General features: G+C 40.4%; 2 protein-coding genes across 2 annotated transcripts; both read right to left on the bottom strand.

Moving 5' to 3' along the window:
* Window positions 1–19,153: 19,153 nt before the first annotated feature.
* Window positions 19,154–20,185, bottom strand: LOC138875513 (secreted RxLR effector protein 161-like). The gene is made up of 3 exons (XM_070154349.1): window positions 20,023–20,185; window positions 19,803–19,857; window positions 19,154–19,670 (listed from the first exon to the last, which is right to left on the bottom strand). The coding sequence occupies exons 1-3, from the start codon at window positions 20,183–20,185 to the stop codon at window positions 19,154–19,156; spliced, it is 735 nt and encodes a 244-aa protein (XP_070010450.1).
* Window positions 20,186–20,311: 126 nt separating this feature from the next.
* Window positions 20,312–20,833, bottom strand: LOC104226445 (uncharacterized). The gene has a single exon (XM_009778459.1). It carries the CDS (start codon window positions 20,831–20,833, stop codon window positions 20,312–20,314), a length of 522 nt encoding a protein of 173 aa, XP_009776761.1.
* Window positions 20,834–23,832: the final 2,999 nt, after the last annotated feature.

Genomic DNA, 23,832 nt, shown 5'->3' with positions numbered 1-23,832 from the left:
TTTATTTTGTTTTGAGCCTTTAATACCCTTTCTTTCTAAGCCTATCCAAAAAACCCACATTACGGTCCAAAGAAAGACCTTCTGATCAGTCTGCAAAAGATGCCAAGTCAGACAAATGAGAGTCTTACCGGCGAACATAACACTCTTTTCCACAACAGAAAGGACTCTAATCTCCAGCAGAGAGAGTCATACCGGCAACACTCCAAATCCCCAGCGGGAAAGTGATACAAATGAGAGAGTCTTATCGGTGAAAATCTTCACGGACACCATAAGGCGATGAAAGCTGAGAGAAAAACCAAAATGAGAGAGGCTTGATAGTGAAAACCCTTCGGGCACTACAAGTCGAATAAGATTAGGAATCAGATGGAGAATTGCCAATTGAAGGTCTTGAAAGACGATTGACGGCAGAGGATAGGCCACATGTGCATGTCATGACCATTAGAGTCGTTGTCTGCGTTTGATAGGTTTTTATTTATAGTTTCTTTTGTAAAAGAGTCATCATTTCCTTTGTCTTTTATTTTGTTTCTTTTATCTTTCTCCTTTCATAGAAAAACTCCCCAATAGAGTCTGTCTGGTCATAACAAGTGTGAATTGACTTCAAAATATGTCATCAGCTTCCCAATTATACAAAATGAGATCTGACTAGTGCATCCAAATGGTATAGTCAGCGAGGAACAAATGCGAGGCCAGTGTCAAGAAAATATCCCCAGCAAAAGGTAATTGACAAAAGGATTGACGAGTGTCAAAAGGGATATCCTTGCCAAAACCAAAGTTATAAACCTCAAGGCCAAAGCCCGTGGGCAAATCAAGGAGAGCAATGAGCATGATTTGGGAAATTCATACTAGGACTAAAAGGTCGGGGAAATGCCAGCTTCCGAGCTATGTCACAAAAGAAGACGGATATCCCCAGCAGGAAGGGATTATCCCCAGCACATAATATCATCCCCAACAAGCTGTGGAACGCAGAGCAAGGAAGGAGAAAGGGAAAAGCCATCCCAGTAGGGGTATCACAACCAACCACCATGTTTTAAACTAACAAATTTTGTTTGATTTGAAACAGGTAAAGGAAATGGCATTGATGCCAGAAATGCATGCCGCAAGGGATATTATCAAACTGGGGCAGAAAATTTTCCTTCCGCTTAGAAAATTTTCTGGAAGTCAGGTACCCATGCGGGAAAGAATAAAGATAACGCCAGTCTCAAGGGAAGTGGTCTTAGAACCAGTGTTGCCCCCAACATAATAAGTTCTATGGAGGAAGTTGTTCCCCAGCAAAGGGATGAAACTTGAGCTCAGTGAAGCACTAGTTCTGAAAGAATCAGAATCCCCCAACAGTGTTAGCCTCGACAGCGTTATCCCCAGCTGATAACATTTTACCCCCCAACAGGTAAGTAAATAATTCCCCAACAGTGTTATCCCCAGCAAGTATTCGAGGTAAGACATTTTCAAGTCTTAAGGATATTTTGGGTTCATCCGCCCTCGAATAGGATATTTTGGGTTCATCCGCCCTCGAATAGGATATTTTGGGTTCATCCGCCCTCGAATAGGATATTGTGGGTTCATCCGCCCTCGAATAGGATATTTTGGGTTCATCCGCCCTCGAATAGGATATTTTGGGTTCATCCGCCCTCGAATAGGATATTTTGGGTTCATCCGCCCTCGAATAGGATATTTTGGGTTCATCCGCCCTCGAATAGGATATTTTGGGTTCATCCGCCCTCGAATAGGATATTGTGGGTTCATCCGCCCTCGAATAGGATATTTTGGGTTCATCCGCCCTCGAATAGGATATTTTGGGTTCATCCGCCCTCGAATAGGATATTTTGGGTTCATCCGCCCTCGAATAGGATATTTTGGGTTCATCCGCCCTCGAATAGGATATTTTGGGTTCATCCGCCCTCGAACAGGATATTTTGGGTTCATCCGCCCTCGAACAGGATATTTTGGGTTCATCCGCCCTCGAATAGGATATTTTGGGTTCATCCGCCCTCGAATAGGATATTTTGGGTTCATCCGCCCTCGAATAGGATATTGTGGGTTCATCCGCCCTCGAATAGGATATTTTGGGTTCATCCGCCCTCGAATAGGATATTTTGGGTTCATCCGCCCTCAAATAGGATATTTTGGGTTCATCCGCCCTCGGATAGGATATTTTGGGTTCATCCGCCCTCGAATAGGATATTTTGGGTTCATCCGCCCTCGAATATGATATTTTGGGTTCATCCGCCCTCGAATAGGATATTTTGGGTTCATCCGCCCTCGAATAGGATATTTTGGGTTCATCCGCCCTCGAATAGGATATTTTGGGTTCATCCGCCCTCGAATAGGATATTTTGGGTTCATCCGCCCTCGAACAGGATATTTTGGGTTCATCCGCCCTCGAACAGGATATTTTGGGTTCATCCGCCCTCGAATAGGATATTTTGGGTTCATCCGCCCTCGAATAGGATTTTATTTTCAAAGTTGTTGTTGAAGCCAGGCGCCCACCTGAATAACGAAAGGAATACTTTTCTTGTCTGTCCATTGCATATTTTAGGCGCCCACCTGTATAACAAGGGAATACATTCCACGCCTTTGCCAATAGGAGACGCACTTCCTAAGTCTAGTTCTGCCAATAGGAGACGCACTTCCTAAGTTAGTTTCACCCATAGGAGACGCATTTCCTCCTAAGTTTAGTTTTACCCATAGGAGACGCATTTCCTCCTAAGTTTACTTTTACCCACAGGAGACGCATTTCCTCCTAAGTTTAGTTTTACCCACAGGAGACGCATTTCCTCCTAAGTTTAGTTTTACCCATAGGAGACGCATTTCCTCCTAAGTTTAGTTTACCCATAGGAGACGCATTTCCTCCTAAGTTTAGTTTACCCATAGGAGACGTATTTCCTCCTAAATTTACTTTTACCCATAGGAGACGCATTTCCTCCTAAGTTTAGTTTACCCATAGGAGACGCATTTCCTCCTAAGTTAGCATTGAAGTTGGGAGCCCGCCCATATAATAGAGGCATACATTTCTGTCCTTTTACTTTCAGTTCTAGGTCGCCCACCAGTAAAATGCGGGAATACATTTCAGTTCTAGGTCGCCCACCAGTAGAATGCGGGAATACATTTCAGTTCTAGGTCGCCCACCAGTAGAATGCGGGAATACATTTCAGTTCTAGGTCGCCCACCAGTAGAATGCGGGAATACATTTCAGTTCTAGGTCGCCCACCAGTAAAATGCGGGAATACTTTCTGTTCTAGGTCGCCCACCAGTAAAATGCGGGAATACATTTCATGTTCTAGGTCGCCCACCAGTAAAATGCGGGAATACTTTTCAGTTCTAGGTCGCCCACCAGTAAAATGCGGGAATACATTTCAGTTCTAGGTCGCCCACCAGTAAAATGCGGGAATACATTTATGTTCTAGGTCGCCCACCAGTAAAATGCGGGAATACTTTTAAGTTCTAGGTCGCCCACCAGTAAAATGCGGGAATACATTTCATGTTCTAGGTCGCCCACCAGTAAAATGCGGGAATACATTTCAGTTCTAGGTTGCCCACCATTAAAATGCGGGAATACTTTCTGTTCTAGGTCGCCCACCAGTAAAATGCGGGAATACATTTCAGTTCTAGGTCGCCCACCAGTAAAATGCGGGAATACTTTCTGTTCTATGTCGCCCACCAGTAAAATGCGGGAATACATTTCAGTTCTAGGTCGTCCACCAGTAGAATGCGGGAATACTTTTAAGTTCTAGGTCGCCCACCAGTAAAATGCGGGAATACATTTCAGTTCTAGGTCGCCCACCAGTAGAATGCGGGAATACTTTTAAGTTCTAGGTCGCCCACCAGTATAATGCGGGAATACATTTCAGTTCTAGGTCGCCCACCAGTAAAATGCGGGGAATACTTTCTGTTCTAGGTCGCCCACCAGTAAAATGCGGGAATACTTTCTGTTCTAGGTCGCCCACCAGTAAAATGCGGGAATACATTTCAGTTCTAGGTCGCCCACCAGTAGAATGCGGGAATACTTTTAAGTTCTAGGTCGCCCACCAGTAAAATGCGGGAATACATTTCAGTTCTAGGTCGCCCACCAGTAGAATGCGGGAATACTTTTAAGTTCTAGGTCGCCCACCAGTATAATGCGGGAATACATTTCAGTTCTAGGTCGCCCACCAGTAAAATGGGGGAATACTTTCTGTTCTAGGTCGCCCACCAGTAAAATGCGGGAATACTTTTCTGTTCTAGGTCGCCCACCAGTAAAATGCGGGAATACATTTCAGTTCTAGGTCGTCCACCAGTATAATGCGGGCATACATTTCATAATTTTGCATTGAAGCAACTTTTTAGTCTTGTATTACAGAGTTTGGAATCAGTAACCCCACCAGAAGGCGGAAGGTTACAACAGGAATCCCCAGCAGTAAACAATAAAATCCCCAGCACCGGGAAGCAGAAGGTTGCAACAAGAGGTCCCAGCATAAACTCAAGTCCATGTGTCAAAAGGAAGAAAAGCATCGGAAGAAAAGCACCAGAGGAAACACAAGCCGACAAGAAAGCAAGGCAACAAGAACAAATTTTAGTCTAGCCTAGCTTCTTGTTTTCTTTTAAGCACGGTGTAACAAGGAGATCGGTAAGCAGTGATAACAGCATGCAACAGCAGTAACATCGCAGTCTCACGGTAGTCCCAGCTACCAAAAACTTCCCGAACTACATTGACCTGATTCCTGTTTAGCCCAGGATATGTAGGAAACCTTTGAAGCAAAGGTTCGGTCAAATCTTTTTCAAAAAATGCTTCAACGGAGTACTCGGATGGGCAAAAATCGCTCGCTTTATCTTTGCACGAAAACCCTTCGTGTCTTCGGGCAAAGAGGGGCAGCTGTAAGCACGTGATTTTTGCCCTATATGAGAATTACTCCCAAAAAAATTCAAAAATAAAATGATTTTTCTTTGGTGTGCAATTTTGTGATATTTTGTGATATTTTGAATAATTATTTGTATTTGTCTGTGCGTGTTTATTTGATAAATTAATAAAAAATACAAAAATATGTCGCATTTTGCATATAGGATTTAATTCTACAATTGTTAGTAATTAAAATTGTTTTACAAAAATTAAAAATTACAAAAATAGGCATCGTTTGCATTTTTAGCATTTAATGTCCAAATATACAATTTTATGCTTAATTAATACTTAATTGTGCGTTAATTGTTATTGGGAGTTAATTTGCGCTTTTATAACTTAATTTAGTTCTTAATAATAGTTTAAGTATTTTTATAATTTAGTTTTAGAAAAAATAAAAGAAGAAAAGAGAGCGAAAATATAAAGAAAGTCGGAATTAGGCCTCTTCTTCAACTTCAAGCCATAGGCCCAAAAAATGGCCCAATCTTCCCTACGACCCAGTCCATTTCGAACTGGGTCGACCCAGTCCATAACCCAAAAGACCCAAACCCCTTTTGTCTTACATTTTACAAAACAAAAACAAAACAAAAAAAGAAAGAAAGAAGGGAAAACCCTAAAGAGCTAACCAACCCGCCCCCCTTTCTATCTTTCTTCTTCTTCTTCCTCAAGAAAGACCCCTCCCATGGCTGCCCTTTACCCTCCATTAGCACGTCCTAATAGACCAGTTGTTCAAGCTTTACCTGCTCCGACCATGGATGACCCAGCTGCGTCTTCATCTCCTTCGTCAAGCTCAAAACTTACTTGACATCCATGGTTGCCAACGCTACGTCGAATGCTTCTGTCTCCGAGCTGCTGCCTCACGCCCATCATCTTCAACACCAAGCTCCCCGCGACTGCCCGTCACAGCTTCTGCCTCGTCAACTCAGGCAGCCATGGCTGCCATTGCATTCCATCAACGTCGAACAACTAATTTGGCTTGCCATTGTTCGACGACCAGCTGTTGTTGCTCCCCTATGCTTTACGTTGTTTCTTATCCCTCCCTCGACAAACTGTTGCTGCTACTCGTCGCAGTAGTTCCCTATTACCTGCTTCTCCATCGTCACTGTAGCAGCAGCTGCGTCCGGCTATAGGATCTCCGTCGCGATGCAGCTTCCTCCGAGCTGCTGCTGCCGGCATCTGCTGCTTCACTTCATCGTTCTTCTTTGCTTCTAGTGTTTTGTTGTTGCTTCGTCTTCTTTGTTTGTCAAATGTCGAGGGGTTTTCATTGAGTCGAGGCTTGGACAGATTTGTATACAATCAAAGTTCGTCGTTGATTCATCTCCGGTTAGTTGTTTTTGAGTTTTATTTTTGTCCATATTTTTGTTTGATATTTTCCGGATCCAAAATCATTAAAGAATTCAATTCTTGTTTTGTTCGTTGTTCATCGTTGAAATTATTTTTCTAGTTTGTTCATGTTCATGTGCTTTGTTAAAATTAATTTTCAGATTTCAAAATAGAAGTTTAATTAGTTGTTTTCATGTTTATTTCATGTTTGTATTATTGTTTAAGTAAGTATTTGTTAGTTTGATGTTTGTTAGATTCAAATTGAAATTTAATCAACTATTTCTTCAATTTGTTTCATGTGTTTATGTATTGTTAGAAATTGTTAATATTGTTAAGTTCAAGTTTAAGTTCATAATTGTTTCTTCGTCGATCTTGTTATTTGTTTAAAGAATTTAGTTGTATTAAAGGAATATATTGTTTTAATCGTTTAATCCGTCATGTTTGTTGTCTTAAAATAGATTCATTCATGTTCATACTTTGTTTGGATGATCTTGAATCCGAATTTTGTATAGTTTGATTTCTTGTTTACCATTTATGATTATTGCTTGAATTGTTCTCATAATCTTGTTTAAAGTTTAATATAAGAATTGTTTGTTGTAATGTTGTTAGAGTTGATTTTAAGTTCAATATGATTGAATTTAGAAATCTTCATACTTTGTTTGTTGTTGTTGTTGAATCCGAAAATAGGATTGTTTGTTGCTAAAATATTGTTCAATCAAATTTTAGTTGTTCTTGGTTGTTCAATTTGTGTTCATGTGATTTGTTGTTGAAATGTTGTTAAAATCATGTTCATGTGATATTGTTGTTATGATGTTCATCCGTGTTCATATTGTTGTTTGAACATTGTTAGAAATTGATCATATTGTCTATATTTTGGTTAAGTTTGATTAATTGATGTGTTATAGCTGATGGGTAGTTTGGTAAATTTGTAATACGTTCAGGGGTAGTTTGGTAATTTCAGTAAGGTCGGAAGGGGTAGTTTAGGAATTGTACATTTTGTAATTGTTTATTTGAAGCATGGGGGACAAAATGAAATGGGGTGGGTTGTGATATGATTATTTAATATAAAGGGGGGACAAGATTTAATTTAAAGGGGAATCTTGCATTATTTTAAATGAAGCATGGGGGACAAAATATAATGGGGTGGTGTGATATGTTTATTTAATGTAATGGGGATGAGTGGAAAGATAATGGGTTGGGTAGAGAAAAAGTATTGATTTAATTGATTAAAAGATTTATGGGATGGGATTATATATATGGGAAGTCTTGAAGACAAATGAAAAGGGGAGACTAGAAAAAATACACAGAGAGACAAGAAAAAAAACGGGAGAGAGAAACAAATCTGAAAATAAGAGAGAGAAAAAGGCTGAACATTTAAGAGATAGAAATTCCGAAAAATATTTAAGCTTTCAAATATAAAAAAAAACTAAAAAAATATTCTGTTTTCTTTTGTTGTTTGAAATCAGAATTAATTGTTGTTTCATAAAAGCTGGAAGCTTTTGTTTTTTTTGGATTACTACTCCACCGGTCTGTTGCTGGGCTATTGTTGCTGTGTTGTACTGATTTTACTGCTGTTGCTGATTCTCATATTCATTTTCTTTTGCTTCCAATATCAGGTACACAACTGAAAAGCTGTTTATTGTAATCCGAAATATGAAGCGTGAATACATATGAAGAATGAAAATTTGAAGTTTTAATTTCGTTTTTATTTCTTTGTTCCTTTTGTTGATTGTATTTAAGCTATTTCATGAATTACTAAATAATAACTGGAATAAGAAAATAATATCATAAGTTAGTCTGTAATAAATCAGTTCGGCAAAATAGGTTAATTCACTAGTTATGAAGGCTTCAAGATTATAGGTTGATCATGAACAAGTAGCTAAATTTAGCTAAGACACGAATTTAAATTAAACATCGTAAATTAGGCATTAAGGCATGACTTGAGCTTAAGCAAGATTAAGAGAACGTTTAAGTCTAATAAACTTTCTAATAAGCTTTAGTAATTATGGTTAAATCTAGTTTCAAATGATTGTGAATAATTAATCTCAATAATTTTTTTTAAAAAAAAAAATAACAATGCTGAGTTTTAATCTAGCTATATTTGTTTATTTTGAATATTAGTTGTTGAATTTTTTATTTTATTTATAATTTCGAAATTAGGAGTGAAATTCCTTTTTCATCAATATTTGTATTAATCAAGCAATTAGCATGTCATGTCTTCTTAAAATAATAAAAGCTAGTAATAAATTAGGATTTTCTTTCTTTATTTTAGAGACTCATTTTTATAGAAAAATGTAGTCGTTTTAAGATTTGTCCAAATAAATGAGATGAGCCTCGCTTAATGAAATGTATAGATTGCGGGGCCCTCAATAAATGTACATTTAATCGCTTAGAATTAGGGAGGAGCCGTTTTAGCAAATTTCACGGCCCTACCCAAAATAATGATACGCTAGACTCTTTAGGCGCGATTTAATTAATTTTACCTTCTTAAACTCGGATGCGCATTTCATGCGACCCAAATCTAAATCCTAAAACATTGAATAAAAATGTGTTCCGGATTGCGGGTGCATTTCATGTGACGTAATCCAAAGACATGTTTTAAACGATGTTCACAATTTTTTTTAAAAATAATAATAATAAAGTGGTAAAAAGTTAAATTTGCACATTGGTTCATAATTGTATTTAAAATCAGATAAATAAGCCGAATATGACAGTTGAGCGACCGTGCTAGAACCACGGAACTCGGGAATGCCTAACACCTTCTCCCGGGTTAACAGAATTCCTTATCCGGATTTTTGGTACGCAGATTGTAATATGGAGTCATTCTTTTCCTCGATCCGGGATTAAAATTGGTGACTTGGGACACCCTAAATCTCCCAAGTGGAGACTCTGAAATAAATAAATAAATCCCGTTTTGATTGTCCTTTAATTGGAAAAACTCCCTACGCCCTTCGCGGGGTTAGAAAAAGGAGGTGTGACAGTGCCGATAAAGGTAGAATGGCCTTCATGTCTGAAACAACAGCCTTAGATTATGCCCTCCGTGTTTGTAGGTCTGAGCGGGATAATGAGGTGGAGACATCGGCACTCAAGGTGGCGAGGTTAGAAGAATGGATTCAGGATATGGAGGCGGAGTTGTCCGGATAGAACGGGCAAGTTTTTGCTTCAAAAGCTGAGGAAGTGCGACGACAGTCACAACTATCTACATCACATACTCCTACCAACCCTGTTGTGCCACGGGAGTTGTATGAGATGTGGGTTCATGCCGAGTCTCAGCTTGATATGTATAAGTCCCTAAAGGCCAACAGGAAAGTTTCTGAAGCAGAACTCGAGGGTGTCCGTGTTAAAGCACGTGTGGCCCGTGAAGCTTGTGGTTATGCCCCTGGTACGCCTGGCGGGGATGATGTTGATGATGATGTGGACAGGCTCGCCTTTGATTCTTGGTATGACGACGAGTATGCCGATGGGGGGTGATGCGGCATAAAGCCGTTGTACTTATTTTGTTTTGTCTTGCTATTTTTGTGAGGGAGCCTTTGGACCCTTTGTAAAAAGTATTGTAATATGACAGTTGTAATGGAACAGCTCCCTTTTTGCTATGTATCTCTTGATTTGTGTTCTTTTTTTGTTTTGCTATGTGGGGAGGCCCCTAGTTTTTTGATGATAGCAATGTTCAACGTGGTCGAACATTGGAGATTTCGAGCGAGGTCGAATGTGATATACTTCGAGCGAGGTCGAACGTGAAATAATTCGAGCGATGTCGAATGTGAAATAATTCGAGAGATGTCGAATGTGAAATAATTCAAGCGATGTCGAATGTAAAATGTAAAAAAGATTTGGAGCGTGAAGATGTTGCTTTATTTCATTCATTGGAGAATATTACATTTTTCCGTTCCTTTCATACATATATTGGAGAAGTTCTTGTATCCAGTCCTTTCATCGTTCGTCCTGTAGAAGTAGTCAGCAGGTTGGGCGATAAAATGTACTTGAACTTCGAGACTTCCCCTTCGTCGCCTCATTAAAAACCTCCCCGAGAAAACCCAATTGGGACAAAACCCGGGAGAGGGAAAAAGAGTACGACTTGAGGGGCGTCTGTTTTCAGAAGTTGAAGTATTTGAGGTGGGCGACGTTCCAATTGTTTTGTAGTAGTTTTCCCTCCATTGTTTCTAGTTGGAATGATCCTTTGTTTGTTGGTGCCGTGATTTTGTATGGCCCGTCCCAATTGGTTCCTAGCTTGCCTTCTCTTGAATCTTTGCTTGCATGTGTTTTGGCCTTGAGTACACAGTCTCCGATTTTGAGTGGTCGTATTCTAGCTTTTTTGTTGTAGTACCATTCTGCTTGTTGTTTTTGGGCTACCATTCTTATGTAAGCCATGTCTCTTTTCTCTTCTTCTTCGTCAAGGGCTTGTTTCCTGTTCTCGTCATTGCTTGGTCCGCTTTCATTGGAGTATCTCAAACTAGGCTCTCCGACCTCGACTGGTATAATGGCGTCAGTCCCGTAGACTAACGAATATGGTGTCTCCCCGGTGCTTGTTTTTGGCGTGGTGTGGTATGCCCACAGTACTTCTGGTAGTAACTCCGGCCATAATCCCTTGGAGTCCTCGAGTTTTTTCATCAAGATATTCAGTATTATTTTGTTGGAGGATTCGGCCAGGCCATTTCCGGCAGGGTGATATGGCGTGGAGAGTATTCGCTTGATATGCCAGTTTTCGAAGAATTCAGTAGTCTTTTTTCCGGTGAATTGTGGTCCGTTGTCGCAGTTGATTTCTTTGGGGATGCCGAAGCGGCATATGATGTTTCTCCATATGAATGTGATAACTTCCTGCTCGCGTATTTGGGCGAATGCACCTGCTTCCACCCACTTGGAAAAATAGTCAGTTTAAACTAAAAGGAATCGTATGTTACCTCGCCCTGCTGGGAGGGGTCCGACAATATTCATTCCCCATTTGATAAAAGGCCATAGCGATGTAACTAAGTGGAGGATCTCGCCTGCTTGGTGTATCATAGGGGCGTATTTTTGACATTGCTCACACTTCTTGACGTAGTCGGCGACTTCCTTCTTCATTGTGGGCCAATAGTAACCTACCCTAATGAGGCATCTGAAGAGGGCTCGGTTTCCAGTATGGGCACCGCAGTGGCCCTCGTGTACCTCCTCGAGGACGCGCCTTGTTTGGTTCGGCCCTAGACATTTCACCAAAGAACCCCCAAATGTTCTTTTGTACAGGTCGTGGTTGATGATATTGTACCTGGCTGCCTGCATTCAAAGCTTTTTGACTTCCTTTTTGTACGATGTGAGTACTCCCTCTTGCAAGTACATTATAATGTGGTTGCGCCAGTCCCAAGTCAAACTTACAGAGTGTACCTTAAGTTGGTCTATTGAAGAGTGGAGGAGGGTGACCATGTTTTCCTTAGTAATGTTATTGGTGGTCGCTGCTAATTTGACGAGGCTATCTGCCTCGATGTTTTGTGCTTGAGGTATCTGGTCGAGTTGACATTCATCGAATTCTGGCAGCAGTTTATGAATTTCTGCCTAGTACTTTTGTAGCCTCTTCTCTTTGATTTGGAAAGTCCCTGTGACGTGGTTGACGACAAGTTGTGAGTCGCATCTAAGGACGACTTATCGTGCTCCGAATTTGAGAGCTAGCTTTAGTCCTACAATTACGGCCTCATTGTTAGTCATACCGGGGCACCGTATGGATTGACGGATAACTTTGCATGTTAGGACCTTGAGTACGAGTCCCAGTCCAGATCCTGACGCGTTGGATGCGCCATCGATGTATAGGACCCATAGGTCGTGTAGACCGAGAGGGGTACGAGAAGCTTCCTGCTCGACCTCAGACATTATTTTGGCACTGAAATCGATGACAAAGTCAGCGAGTACCTGCGATTTTATCGTTGTTCGCAGCTGATATGTTATATCATGCTTGCTCAATTCTATGACCTGCTTGGCTAGTCTTCCCGACAATTCGGGTTTATCTAGGATGCTCCGCAAGGGGAAGGTCGTCACTACCAATATGGCATGGCATTGAAAATAGGGTCTAAGCTTTTGTGAAGCTATAACCAATGCCAAGGCCAATTTTTCGAGGTGGGGGTACCTCATTTCGGCGTCAACCATGGTTTTGCTAATGTAGTAAATTGGAGATTGCACGGCTTTGTTTTTACAGACCAACACTGCACTTACCGCGACCTCTGATACGGCCAAGTATATTATTAGGAGGCGTTGGCCAGGTTTTGCTTTGACGAGTAGTGGGGGAGAAGAAAAGTATGCCTTTAGTTCTCTTAAGGCATCGATGCATTCTGAATTCCACTATAGCCCGTTGTCTTTCTTCAACACGTTGAAGAATTTGTGGCACCTGTCGAATGATCGTGAGATGAACCTCGACAGTGCGGCTATGCGACCGGTCAGTTTTTGCACCTGTTTCTTACTGGTTAATTCTTCAGGTATCCCTTCAATGGCTTTGATTTGATCGGGGTTGACTTCATGCCTCTTTGTGACACCAGGAAGCCGAGAAATTTGCCCGAGGTTACACCGAAGGCACATTTTTTGGGGTTCAATTTCATGTCGTACTGCCTTAATATACTGAAGGCCTCTTTCAGGTGGTCGATGTGGTCTTTTTTTTTTTTATTTGACCAACATGTTGTCGATGTAAACTTCCATTGTTTTGCCGAGTTGATCCTTGAACATCTTGGTGACCACACCTTTGATATGTTGCCCCTGTGTTTTTCAACCCGAATGGCATGACTTTGTAATAGTGTGTTCCCTGATGGGTGATGAAAGTAGTCTTTTCCTGGTCCTCCTCCTCCATGAGGATTTGGTTGTAACCTGAGTAGGCGTCCAAGAAGCTTAACAATTTGTGCCCCGATGTTGCATCGATGAGTTGATCAATGTGAGGCAACGAAAAGGAGTCTTTTAGGCATGCCTTATTCAGGTCTATGAAATCCACGCACATCCGCCACTTCCCGTTTTTCTTTTTTACCATGACCACATTGGCAACCCATTGGGGGTATTTTGACTCCTGGATGGAACCATTGGCGAGTAGCTTGTCCACCTCATCACTGACGGCCTCATTGATTGCGGTGTTGAATTTCCTTCTTACTTGCCGCACTGGGGGTAGAGTGGGTCGAGGTTCAACTTATGTGTGGCAATGTCTTTCGGGATTCCTGGCATATCTGCATGGGAGAAAGCGAACAAATCTGCATTGTCAATCAAAAATTTATAATATTTACCTGGTTCTAAGAGTTTATGTCCGATGTAAGCCTTTTTGCTATTGTTACTGCTGTCCAGTTGGATGGGATTGAGGTCTTCTACCGTTGATTCTATGGCTTCCACGATGTCGGGGTCCCTGATGACGTCTATTTGTGCGTCGAGTCCGATCCCCGATTTTGGTAATTGCTATGCTTCTGAGTCTGTTCCCTTTAGCTGTTCAGTGTATGTGCAATCCTAAGCGATACGATAGCATTCTTGGGAAGTGTGTTGTTCGCCTCGGATGCTGAATATCCCCCATGAAGTAGGGAACTTGATCACTTGATACAAGCTTGATGGGATGACCCTCATGGCGTGTATCCATGGTTGCCCTAAGATGGCATTGTAAGTTGTGTCCTGGTTCATGACATGGAACATTGTTTCTAGGGTGACCCTCCGGCCAGGACGGGTAGCGCTATCTCCCTTGAGGTTCGCTCAACTGCATTGTTAAAACTTGTTAGTGTTATGCAACATGGTACTATCTTGTCTTCGAGTCTCATTTGTGTGAGAACTCGAGGATGGATAATACACGCGCCACTTCCGTCGTCTACCATTATTCTTTTCACATCAGTATCTGAAATACGTAAAGTAATAACAAGAGCATCGAAATGAGGGAAAGTTAAACCATCGGTATCTGACTTATTGAAGATGATACTGTCTCCGAGGTCGTCACACCGTTCGTGGGAGATCGACCGCTTCAGTTTGTGTGTGGTGGTGAACTTCACGTGGTTGATCGCTGCTTCATCGCCCCCGCTGATGATCATTTGGATGGTGTGAGCGGGGGAGGGTGGCTTTGGAGGGCCCTGGTGTTGCTCACGTCCGCGACCGAAGTTGGCTCGTCCACGATCGCTCATCAGCTCCCTCAGGTGCCCTTGGTTCAGCATGTTTACTACCTCTTGCCGTAGGGCTATGCAGTCCTCGGTTTTGTGACCTCGCTCCTAATGAAATTCACAGAAGACGTTCAACTTTTGGGTATTTGGGTCGGACTTCATTTTTTGTGGCCACTTTACCTTTGTGCCCAGCTTCTCTAGTGCGTACACTATTTCTGAAGGGGAAACACAAAAATTGTAAGCAGATAAGAGTGGAGGCATACCTCTTTCGTTTCGGTAAGTCCCTACATGTGGCCTGGACGGCCCTTCCACGTGCCGAGGAGACGGTGGGACGGCTATTCTGATGTAGAGTTGATGCCTTTCTTGGTTGAGGTGGGGAACTGACTGATCTCTTCGACCATTGTTACGACGATCTTTTCTCGACCTCGTTTGGACTGATGTTAGTCGTTGGGTTGAACCGTTAAGGTCGTCCTCGTCTGCTCTCACCTCGGCGCAGTAGGCGTTGTGGATTTCTTCCCAAGTGGTGGGAGGGTATTTCATGAGCCTGCTTAATAACTTTCTGGTTGCTCTCGACCAGTTCCTGTTCAACCCTTTTTGGAAAGCTACCACCGCCATTCCTTCTGATACATTTGATAGGCTCATTCTTACTCTGTCAAACCGGGTGAGGAAGTCCCTGAGTCCCTCGCCAGGCGATTGCCTAACGACGAATATATCATTCACCCTAGCCTCCGCCTTTTTAGCCCTGGCATGGGCGGTGACGAACTTGTCGGCCATTTCTTCGAATATTGTTATTGACTGTGCCAGTAATTGTGAATACCAGGTTAAGACCCCCCCTTTAGGGTTTCACCGAATTTTTTACTGTAACACTGATGGTACTTGGTCCTTTGAAATGTTGTTGCCTTTCGCCGTTGTAACGTAATGAATGATGTGATTTTCGGGGTCTGTAGTACCATCGTATATCTTCAAGTACAATGGAATTTTAAAGATCTTGTGTATGGCATGTGGAGCCACCTACTCGCTGTACGGTTGTTTGACGACCAACATCCAGTTTTGGTAGCAGCTTTGGGGCGCTGGTATCTTATCGACCCTTTCTTGATGTTCCCTCATCTGGTCGCGGAGTGCTTTGTTCTCATTTTTCATTTCTTCCATTTTCTTTAAAATGACTGCAAGTGCGTCATTATTACCTGCATCAACAGTGGTGTAAGTGGGTTATTTGCCGGTGGTTGTTGTGGTATCTGCTTGCGTGGTGTTTCTATTCTCCCTTTGAACGGATTTGTCAAGTATGTTGTTTAAAGTGCTTGTCAACCACTCTTCCAGTAATTTTTTCACTGGTGGTGGTGCTTCCTTAGATGTAGACGTGAAAGCTCCCCTCTCGTGAAGTGGTTACACTTTCATGAGGAGGAGGTGAATCACTCTGCCTGGGTGTAGCGCTTGGCGTCACATTCTCATTATCTTCCCTGCCATCTTCGTTGATGGTGTTCAAAATGTTGGTAGTGGCGCCTGCTATTACTTTCTGTCTTGCATCTCCTTTTCCTGCCATCGTTAGTTTGTGCAAACGAAAAAGAGATGGTTGTTTTTTTTCATCTAGAAGGAACTAAAATTTCAACTAAAACCTCCCCACATACGGCGCTAAATTGTTCAACCAAAAAAGTGTTGAAGCTTTTAGTTAAACTAAGTAATGATGAGATATAGGGTGAATCTTAGTTAAAGATAATAAATTCTAGATCAAATGTGTTGAGAAATCGATCTAGTGCACGACGTTTGATGGCGTTAAAGAGCACGTTTATATTCAGTGAATGTTAATAATGTGATAACATAAATATGTAATGAATGTAGAAGATGTCAATAAATGTAATAAGAAGGAATCTACTACCCAATTATTGTATGATTTGGATGGTTCCTTCCCCTGACAACGACATGGAAATACAAGAAGTGGAGATGGTTATGGAATCTTTGGATCTTGTGGATCAAGATTGAGTAATATGCACCTGAATAATACAATCAATGAACAAGACAACTTTTTGTATATTCTCTTGAGTCAACCTTTTACAATGTTTTTTTCTTAGAAAGTGAAGTCCCTTTTTGTTCTCTATCTCTTACTATTTATAGGGATATTCCCAAGAAACCCTAAAAAATACAATATAAGGAATATCCAAGGGAATATTTCTGGTGTCCTTTTCTAATCTTGTCCTATTGTTACAATTGCAACTCTAGTTACTCGTCCTCAGCAATGATCCTTACGAGGGCGACCCCTTTGTTATAATGCCGTGGTCGACCCTATTCTCGATACGACTTATCTGTTGCCAAATTTTGACCAATACATGTACGTATTCATAGTTTTCTTGCCTACAATGACTTTGTTTTCATGTGTCCAGGGTGAAAGCTAACTCACGGGGAGAAGCTACTCAGTCAACACGCTTCCAATGCTAGTCAAATGATGTTTGTGAAAACGCACGTTTTATGTTTTTTATTGTTAGAAAAAGGTTAATACCTTGTACATAGTCAAACAATATATTGCCTTCTGTTTCCTACTAGTTATAGTGGGGTTTCGTGTCTAGTTAAGAACGGTTATGCCAAAGTCATATAGAATTAGTAAGTATATTATTAAAAAAAAAGAAGGCATGTTTTAGTTTACTCAAAACTAGAGCTAATGTCTTTATTTTCTAATAAACCTATTCGTCCGACTAATTTGGACTTTGAAGTCCTCCCAAGTAGGCCCCACTGAGGGGATACAACGCTCCTTGTTGTAACATCTTTTATTTTGTCCTGACATCTCTCTGATTAAAAGCATAGAGATCGCAACTATGTCCCACGCGCCTCAGTGGTAAAACTAGATCTAATGTTGGCTCTCTTACATAAGAGATTTTTTCTTTTGAAGAAGCAAATAGTGAAAGAGGAGTCACAGGGTCTCTCTCCCCTGAAATAATAGCTTGCCGGCCTTCCAAAAGATACTCCACAGGAACACTAAACAATTCATCATTGCCGGTTAATCTTCAAATGTATATTCAATTAACTTTGACTCAAAATGTAAGAATTTTAATCTATTAATGCACTACACAAGTGATTCGGCATATTCTTCTTGCCTCTTTATTAAAATAGGCTAACTTGCTAAACACTGACGTATCAAGTATGGAGCTCTAGCTCTTGCTATAAGAATATTTGGTGCACCTTTTGTACGATGACGTCGTGTAACATTATATAACTATTCAAAAAAATTAAAGTGGCCGCTGCCTAGCTACCTTTTGAATTAGACTTAATAATGACTCTCTTCATTTTTATATGTCACTGTTACTATTTGATGAGTAAATTGTTGGATTATATATCGCAGCGGAAACAATCACAGTATCTTATTCACGTGTAAATTAAACAATTAGTATATACGGAGATTATATGAGTTACCTCTTAAAGCGTGAACAAAGCAAATCGTTATCCTTCTCCAGTTCTAGAATTGCAAGACCTAAACAACCTTCTACAGTCTTCTACTGTGTTACCTAAATAAAAACCGGAAATAGAGAACTTCGGGTGGGCGAAATTCAAGAAAGAAAAATGTGTTGTTTTTCAGTGCAAAAAACGGCCAGCTATATACCATGTATATATAGCTACATTTTTTAGGTCAAACCATTTTCCAAAACCTGTTAGGTTTTCTTCTTCTACTAAGGAAATATTTCCTTTATTTCCTATTTTTCAGGCACAGTAGGGACCACAAAATTTAATTAACAAGGCTTCCTACTATGGAATTAATTTCAAAATTTTGAAATTAATTTCTACCATAATAAATTACGAATTATTCCACTAAAAATTCGTAATTGTACTCCTTAGTTCAATTTCGAAATTCTTCCACAAAAACTTATTTAACTCCTCATGTTAAGATTTAGATACTAACCAATCAAATTAAATTACTGACAATTTAATTTATTGATTACTTCCTTTAGACTTTCACTTAACTTATTTCATGTGTCGGATACAAAATTCACTGGCCGAGTTTACACGTGAAAACTTATAAGCTTTCATAAAGGAGTATCATCAATCTCAAAAAATCGAGACATGGATTCTATCAACTAATTATCACTTCGCCAATGTATATCATTATTGTCCAACTTACCAGGCTTATTGACCCATGAAAGAATCTTGCCTTTTAATAAATCAAAACAATAAATGATATACACAACTAATAATAATTATATCAAGATTAAGAGTATAAGTACATTAAATGAATTAGAGAAATTATTTTATTAGTCAGTATAAAATACCTATCTCTACTTGATCCGTTCAATACATACAAAATATACTAGCACAAGAAGTAAGAATTAGACCATTCCCATAATCAAGATAAATTATATTTAATCTTGTGCTACAACCATTCCGATAGCTTGTCCAATTCAATCATTAGGTTGTGAACATAAACTTTATGACTTATAAGAACCGACGATTTAATCTTCCGTATATAAGCTAGACTCTATACACTAAATCATCTACTATATAAGTAACAGACACACAAACAAATACATGATCTATTTAAAATAAAACTTTATTGAATTGAATAAATAAATAAATAATTATTCCATAAAGAATACTATAACAATACGCATGGTTTATAGTATATCTTAACAATCTCCCACTTAGACTCATAACCATGCGTCTACAATTCTGACACCCATTCCGTCTACATGCCTATCAAAAATCTTTTGTAGCTCTTAGTAAACGGGTCCGCCAAGTTGTTCTCCGACGCAATCTTGGTGACTACTACATCCCCTCTTTGCACTATCTCACGAATTAAATGATATTTACGCTCAATGTGCTTTGCTCTTTTATGGCTTCGCGACTGCTTTGAATTTGCAACCATACCACTATTATCACAATAAAGTGTTATTGGTGCTTGAATCGAGGGAACCACATTCTATTCTCTTAGGAAGTTCTCAAGCCAAATCGCCTCTTTGGCTGCCTCAGAGGCAGCCACATATTCGTCTTCCATGGTGGAATCAGCAATACAAGTTTGCTTGATGCTCCTCCAACTTATGGCTCCACCTCCCAGAGTTAACACATTTCCCGAGGTAGACTTTCTAGAATCTTTATCTGATTGGAAATCTGAATTAGTGTACCCAATAGGCACAAGTTCATCCGAGTGGTAGACTAGCATGTAATCCCTAGTCCTTTTCAGGTACTTGATTATATGCTTAACCGTTGTCCAATGCTCTCTTCCAGGATTAGACTGAAATCTGCTAACAACGCCAACGACAAAGCAGATATCAGGTCTAGTACATAACATAACATACATCAGACTCCCCATAGCAGATGCATAGGGGACCGCTTTCATCTTTTCTATCTCTCCATTAGTTTTAGGAGACTGATCTTTAGATAGAGAAACTCCATGCCTGAAAGGGAGAAATCCTTTCTTGGAATCATGCATGCTAAACCTGGAGAGTATTGTATCAATATAAAAAGCATGGGATAAGCCTAATATCCTTTTCTTGCGATTTAGCAAGAACTTGATCCCAAGGATATGAGCCGCTTCTCCCAAATCTTTCATATCGAAGTGCGTGGACTACCATTGTTTGATTGAATCCAACATACCCACATTATTTTCTATGAGCAATATGTCATCTACATACAAGATTAAAAACGCCACTTTGTCCCCATCCTATTTTTTGTATATACAAGACTTGTTAAGGCACTGATCAAAACCAAAAGTTTTAATCGCCTTGTCAAAACAAGTGTTTCATGCCCTAGATGCATGTTTTAGTCCATAAATGGACCTTTTAAACTTACACAACATGTGTTCCTTGCCACTTTCCACGAAACCGTTTAGTTGCATCATATAGATACACTCATCAAGACTTCCATTAAGGAAAGCTGTCTTGACATCCATTTGCCAAATCTCATAATCATAATGAGCAGCAATAGATAAGAGAATCCTTATAGACTTAAGCATGGCTACTAGCGAGAAAGTTTCCTCATAATCGATCACTTCTTTCTGAGTAAACCCTTTCGCTACAAGCCTTGCCTTAAAAGTTTGTACATTTCCGTATACACCTCTCTTTTTCTTATAGATCAATTTTTATCCAATGGGTTTATCCCCATCAGCTGGTTCTACAAGATCCCAGACTTGATTAGAGTACATAGACACCATCTCTGATTTCATAGCAGCAACCCACTTATCGGCATCTTTATCATGTAGTGCTTGGTCATAATTGATAGGTTCGGAGGTAGGCTCTTCAGGGATCCTATCATATGATTCTCCCAAGAGCATATAACAAACGGTCTGTCTAATTTCTCTCTCACTACGACTACGCAGTACATCAGTTACAACTACATCATTTTGATTTTGTGGTTGAACCACATCATCATTAGGAACCTGAGTCTCCATGCTATCCACAGGGATATCAACGACTTCTTCCTGTTGTGCAGTCTGCTCAACATGACTTCCATTACTTTGTGGTAGTATGACTTCAAGCACTTGTTCTTGCAGGACGTTAAGTCTATCGACATTTTTCCCACTACTAAAATGCAATGGTATGTCAAAATCGACTTTCGGGCTTTGGATCTGGTCGTTTTGTTTTTCAGATGACTGAGTTTCCATTCCTTTGCTAAGCTCCCATAAAACGAGTTTACTTCTATGGACATGGTTCATCAAATAGTCCTCTTCAAGAAACGTGGCATTTGTGCTAACAATTACCTTTTTCTCTTTAGGACAGTATTGTAAGCACGTGATTTTTGACCCTCCCCGAGAATTTTCACATTTTTAGCGTGAATATGTGAAATTGGGTCCAGTTAGCTATTTTAACTATTTTTACTTTATTTCGTTGCAAAAAGAAAAAAAAAATTCAAAAAATATATATATAAATTTTAGTTTATGTATCTCTCACAAGTTTGAAAAAATACAAAAATTGCACTTTATTTTTGTACTTTATATTATTTCGAAAATTACAGAAAAATAAATAAAATATAGTTCTATTAAGGTTTTATAGTCATTTTAACTTTGAAAATACAAAAAATATTACTTCATATTTTATCTTAATATTGAAAAACGAAAATTACAAAAAATAGTTTTATTAATATTTTGTAGCTATGTTAAACCTTGAAAAATATTTAAAAAGATATAGTTTTGTTTAAATACTAGGCTTATTTTTGGTAGTTATTTTGCTTACATAGGACTAGTTAAGCAACGTGTTCCTATTTCTCGGGTCCGGGCAAAAGAATAATATTCAGGTTTAAACTACCCGGTTTTAGGCCTAATTTTCGGACCTAGCCCATAATAAATCGTGTCCAGGACACATGGGGAACCCCACCACGCGTGGGGGACATAAGTCTCGAACCCCACCACGCGTGGGGCTCATTTTTTGGGGCAAACCCATACAAATGCACGAGACTTGGACTGGAAAAGGGAGGACTTGGGAATTTTTTGAAAACATGTACTGTTCACGTTTCTTCTTCCTCAAGAAGAAGAAGAAGAAGCCATAGCTAACCCCCTCCGTCAACAACCAAACAGACCTCCGTTTAGCTCCCCGTCACCACCAAACACCACCCTAAACCATCGTTAACCCTACCCAAAACCACCATCGTCTTCCTCCTTCGAAAAACCAAGAAACCCTGCTGTAAAACCACGCAAAAACCCTCCATTCCAGCCCTTCCACAGTCTGAACCCCCCAGCTCCTCAACACCACCACAAACGATCCCTTCCCTCCGTCGACCCCTTGTCGTGACCAAACAGGCCCGTCGCGTCCCCGTCGCCAAAAAGCCAAACCACCTGAAGAGGAAGACACCATCGTCTTCTTCTTCAACTCACCAAACGACCCATCCAACCCCGGCCATCGACTACTGTCCGAACACCACCACCACTGTTGTGTCACCTTCCTGACCAGTCTCGTCGACCACCTGCCCCGACGCCATAACCACCATCAACGACCACGACCCCTCCTCCTCCTAAGCTTCCCACCGGAAAAACCAGACCCGTCGAACCCTCTCGTAACTGACCCTCCAGTCGTGACACTCCCCTCACGTCCAAAAACCAGCTCAACACCACCACCAAACGTCACTGCCCTAAGCCCGTCAGCAGCCCCCCTGGCGTCGACCTTACTACTGTCGGCATTGTCGAGCAGCTGTTGGTTGCCTCGATTCGACTTTGGTCCGAGCTTTCTGTTTTTCCGGTGAGTTTGCTATTGCTCGTCGAGGTGTTTTGTCCGAGGTTTCATCATTGTTCCTTGTTCAGTGAAGTCCGGTTCGAGTTCTGTGGGAAGCACTGTTTGTCGTTCTAGGATTGTCGAGGTTCGAAGGTTGGTGTTCTTCGTCCCTTGTTTCATTTTGTTCGTTTCGCATGTTATGATTCAAGGCAATAAATGAAAATATTCTATATTTATGAATGTCAACGATGCAATTTTTGTTGTTGTGTTAAAAATGGTATTTTATGTTTGGTTACTGCATGCTTAAAGTAAATATGAGCATATGAACAAGGTTATTCTATTTTTCATTTTTACCATGGATATTATTACCTGTTAGAATCATTTTTTTTTGTTTAATCTCGGATGGCTTCACTAGTAGGAAATCGTAGTTGTTTTAAGTTTGCCCTTAAATAGTAAAAATGAGACGAGCCTCGCAAAAAAAAAAGAAAAGAAAACAAATAAAAAAAAAAAAAAAGAAGAAAAGAAAAAATGCACAAGCCGCGGGGCCCTCTAAATGTATGTATTAAACACTTAGATACCGGGACGGGCCGTTTGGAAAATTTCACGGTCCCACCTAAAATAATAATGCGCTAGTTGCTTTAGGCGCGCATTTAATAATGTTATCTCCCTAAACTCGGGTGCACATTTATGTGACCCAAATCCAAATCTCAACGGAGTCGAAATATGTCTCTAGTCACGGGCGCATTGATTGTGGCGTGGCCCGAGATGCATTTCCATGACGTTGCAAATTCCTTTAAAAAAAATAAGAACGAGATGAGCCTCGCCGAATAAAAATACAAATTGCGGGGCCCTCAGTAAATACTTGTTTTAAATTACTTAGAATTCAGGAGGGCCGCTTAGTGAATTTCGTGGCCTTCCCAAAATATTAACGTGATAGTCTCTTTAGGCGCGTGTTTAATAATTTACTTTCTTAAGCTCGGGTGTGCATTTTATGCGACCCAAATCCGAATCTCAAAACATCAAATAAAATGCGTTCTGGATTGTGGGTGCATTTCATGTGACGCAGTCCAAAGACGTGTTTTAAGCGATGTTCACATTCTTGTAAAAACAATAATAATAAAGCGGTTAAAAGTCAAAATTTGCACATAAGTTCATACTTGTATAAAATCAGATAATCAAGCCGAATATAACAATTGAGCGACCGTGCTAGAACCACGGAACTCGGGAATGCCTAACACCTTCTCCCGGGTTAACAGAATTCCTTATCCGGATTTCTGGTACGCAGACCATAATATAGAGTCATTCTTTTCCTCGATTCGGGATTAAAATTGGTGACTTGGGACACCCTAAATCTCCCAAGTGGCGACTCTGAAATAATTAAACCAATCCCGTTTCGATTGTCCTTTAATTGGAAAAAACTCCCCCTGCGCCCCGCGGGCGCGGAAAAAGGAGGTGTGAC

The sequence above is a fragment of the Nicotiana sylvestris genome, chromosome 8 (assembly GCF_000393655.2).
Source record: "Nicotiana sylvestris chromosome 8, ASM39365v2, whole genome shotgun sequence".
NCBI classification, from domain to species: domain Eukaryota; kingdom Viridiplantae; phylum Streptophyta; class Magnoliopsida; order Solanales; family Solanaceae; genus Nicotiana; species Nicotiana sylvestris.
This window is presented reverse-complemented; position numbering and strand designations above follow the sequence as displayed.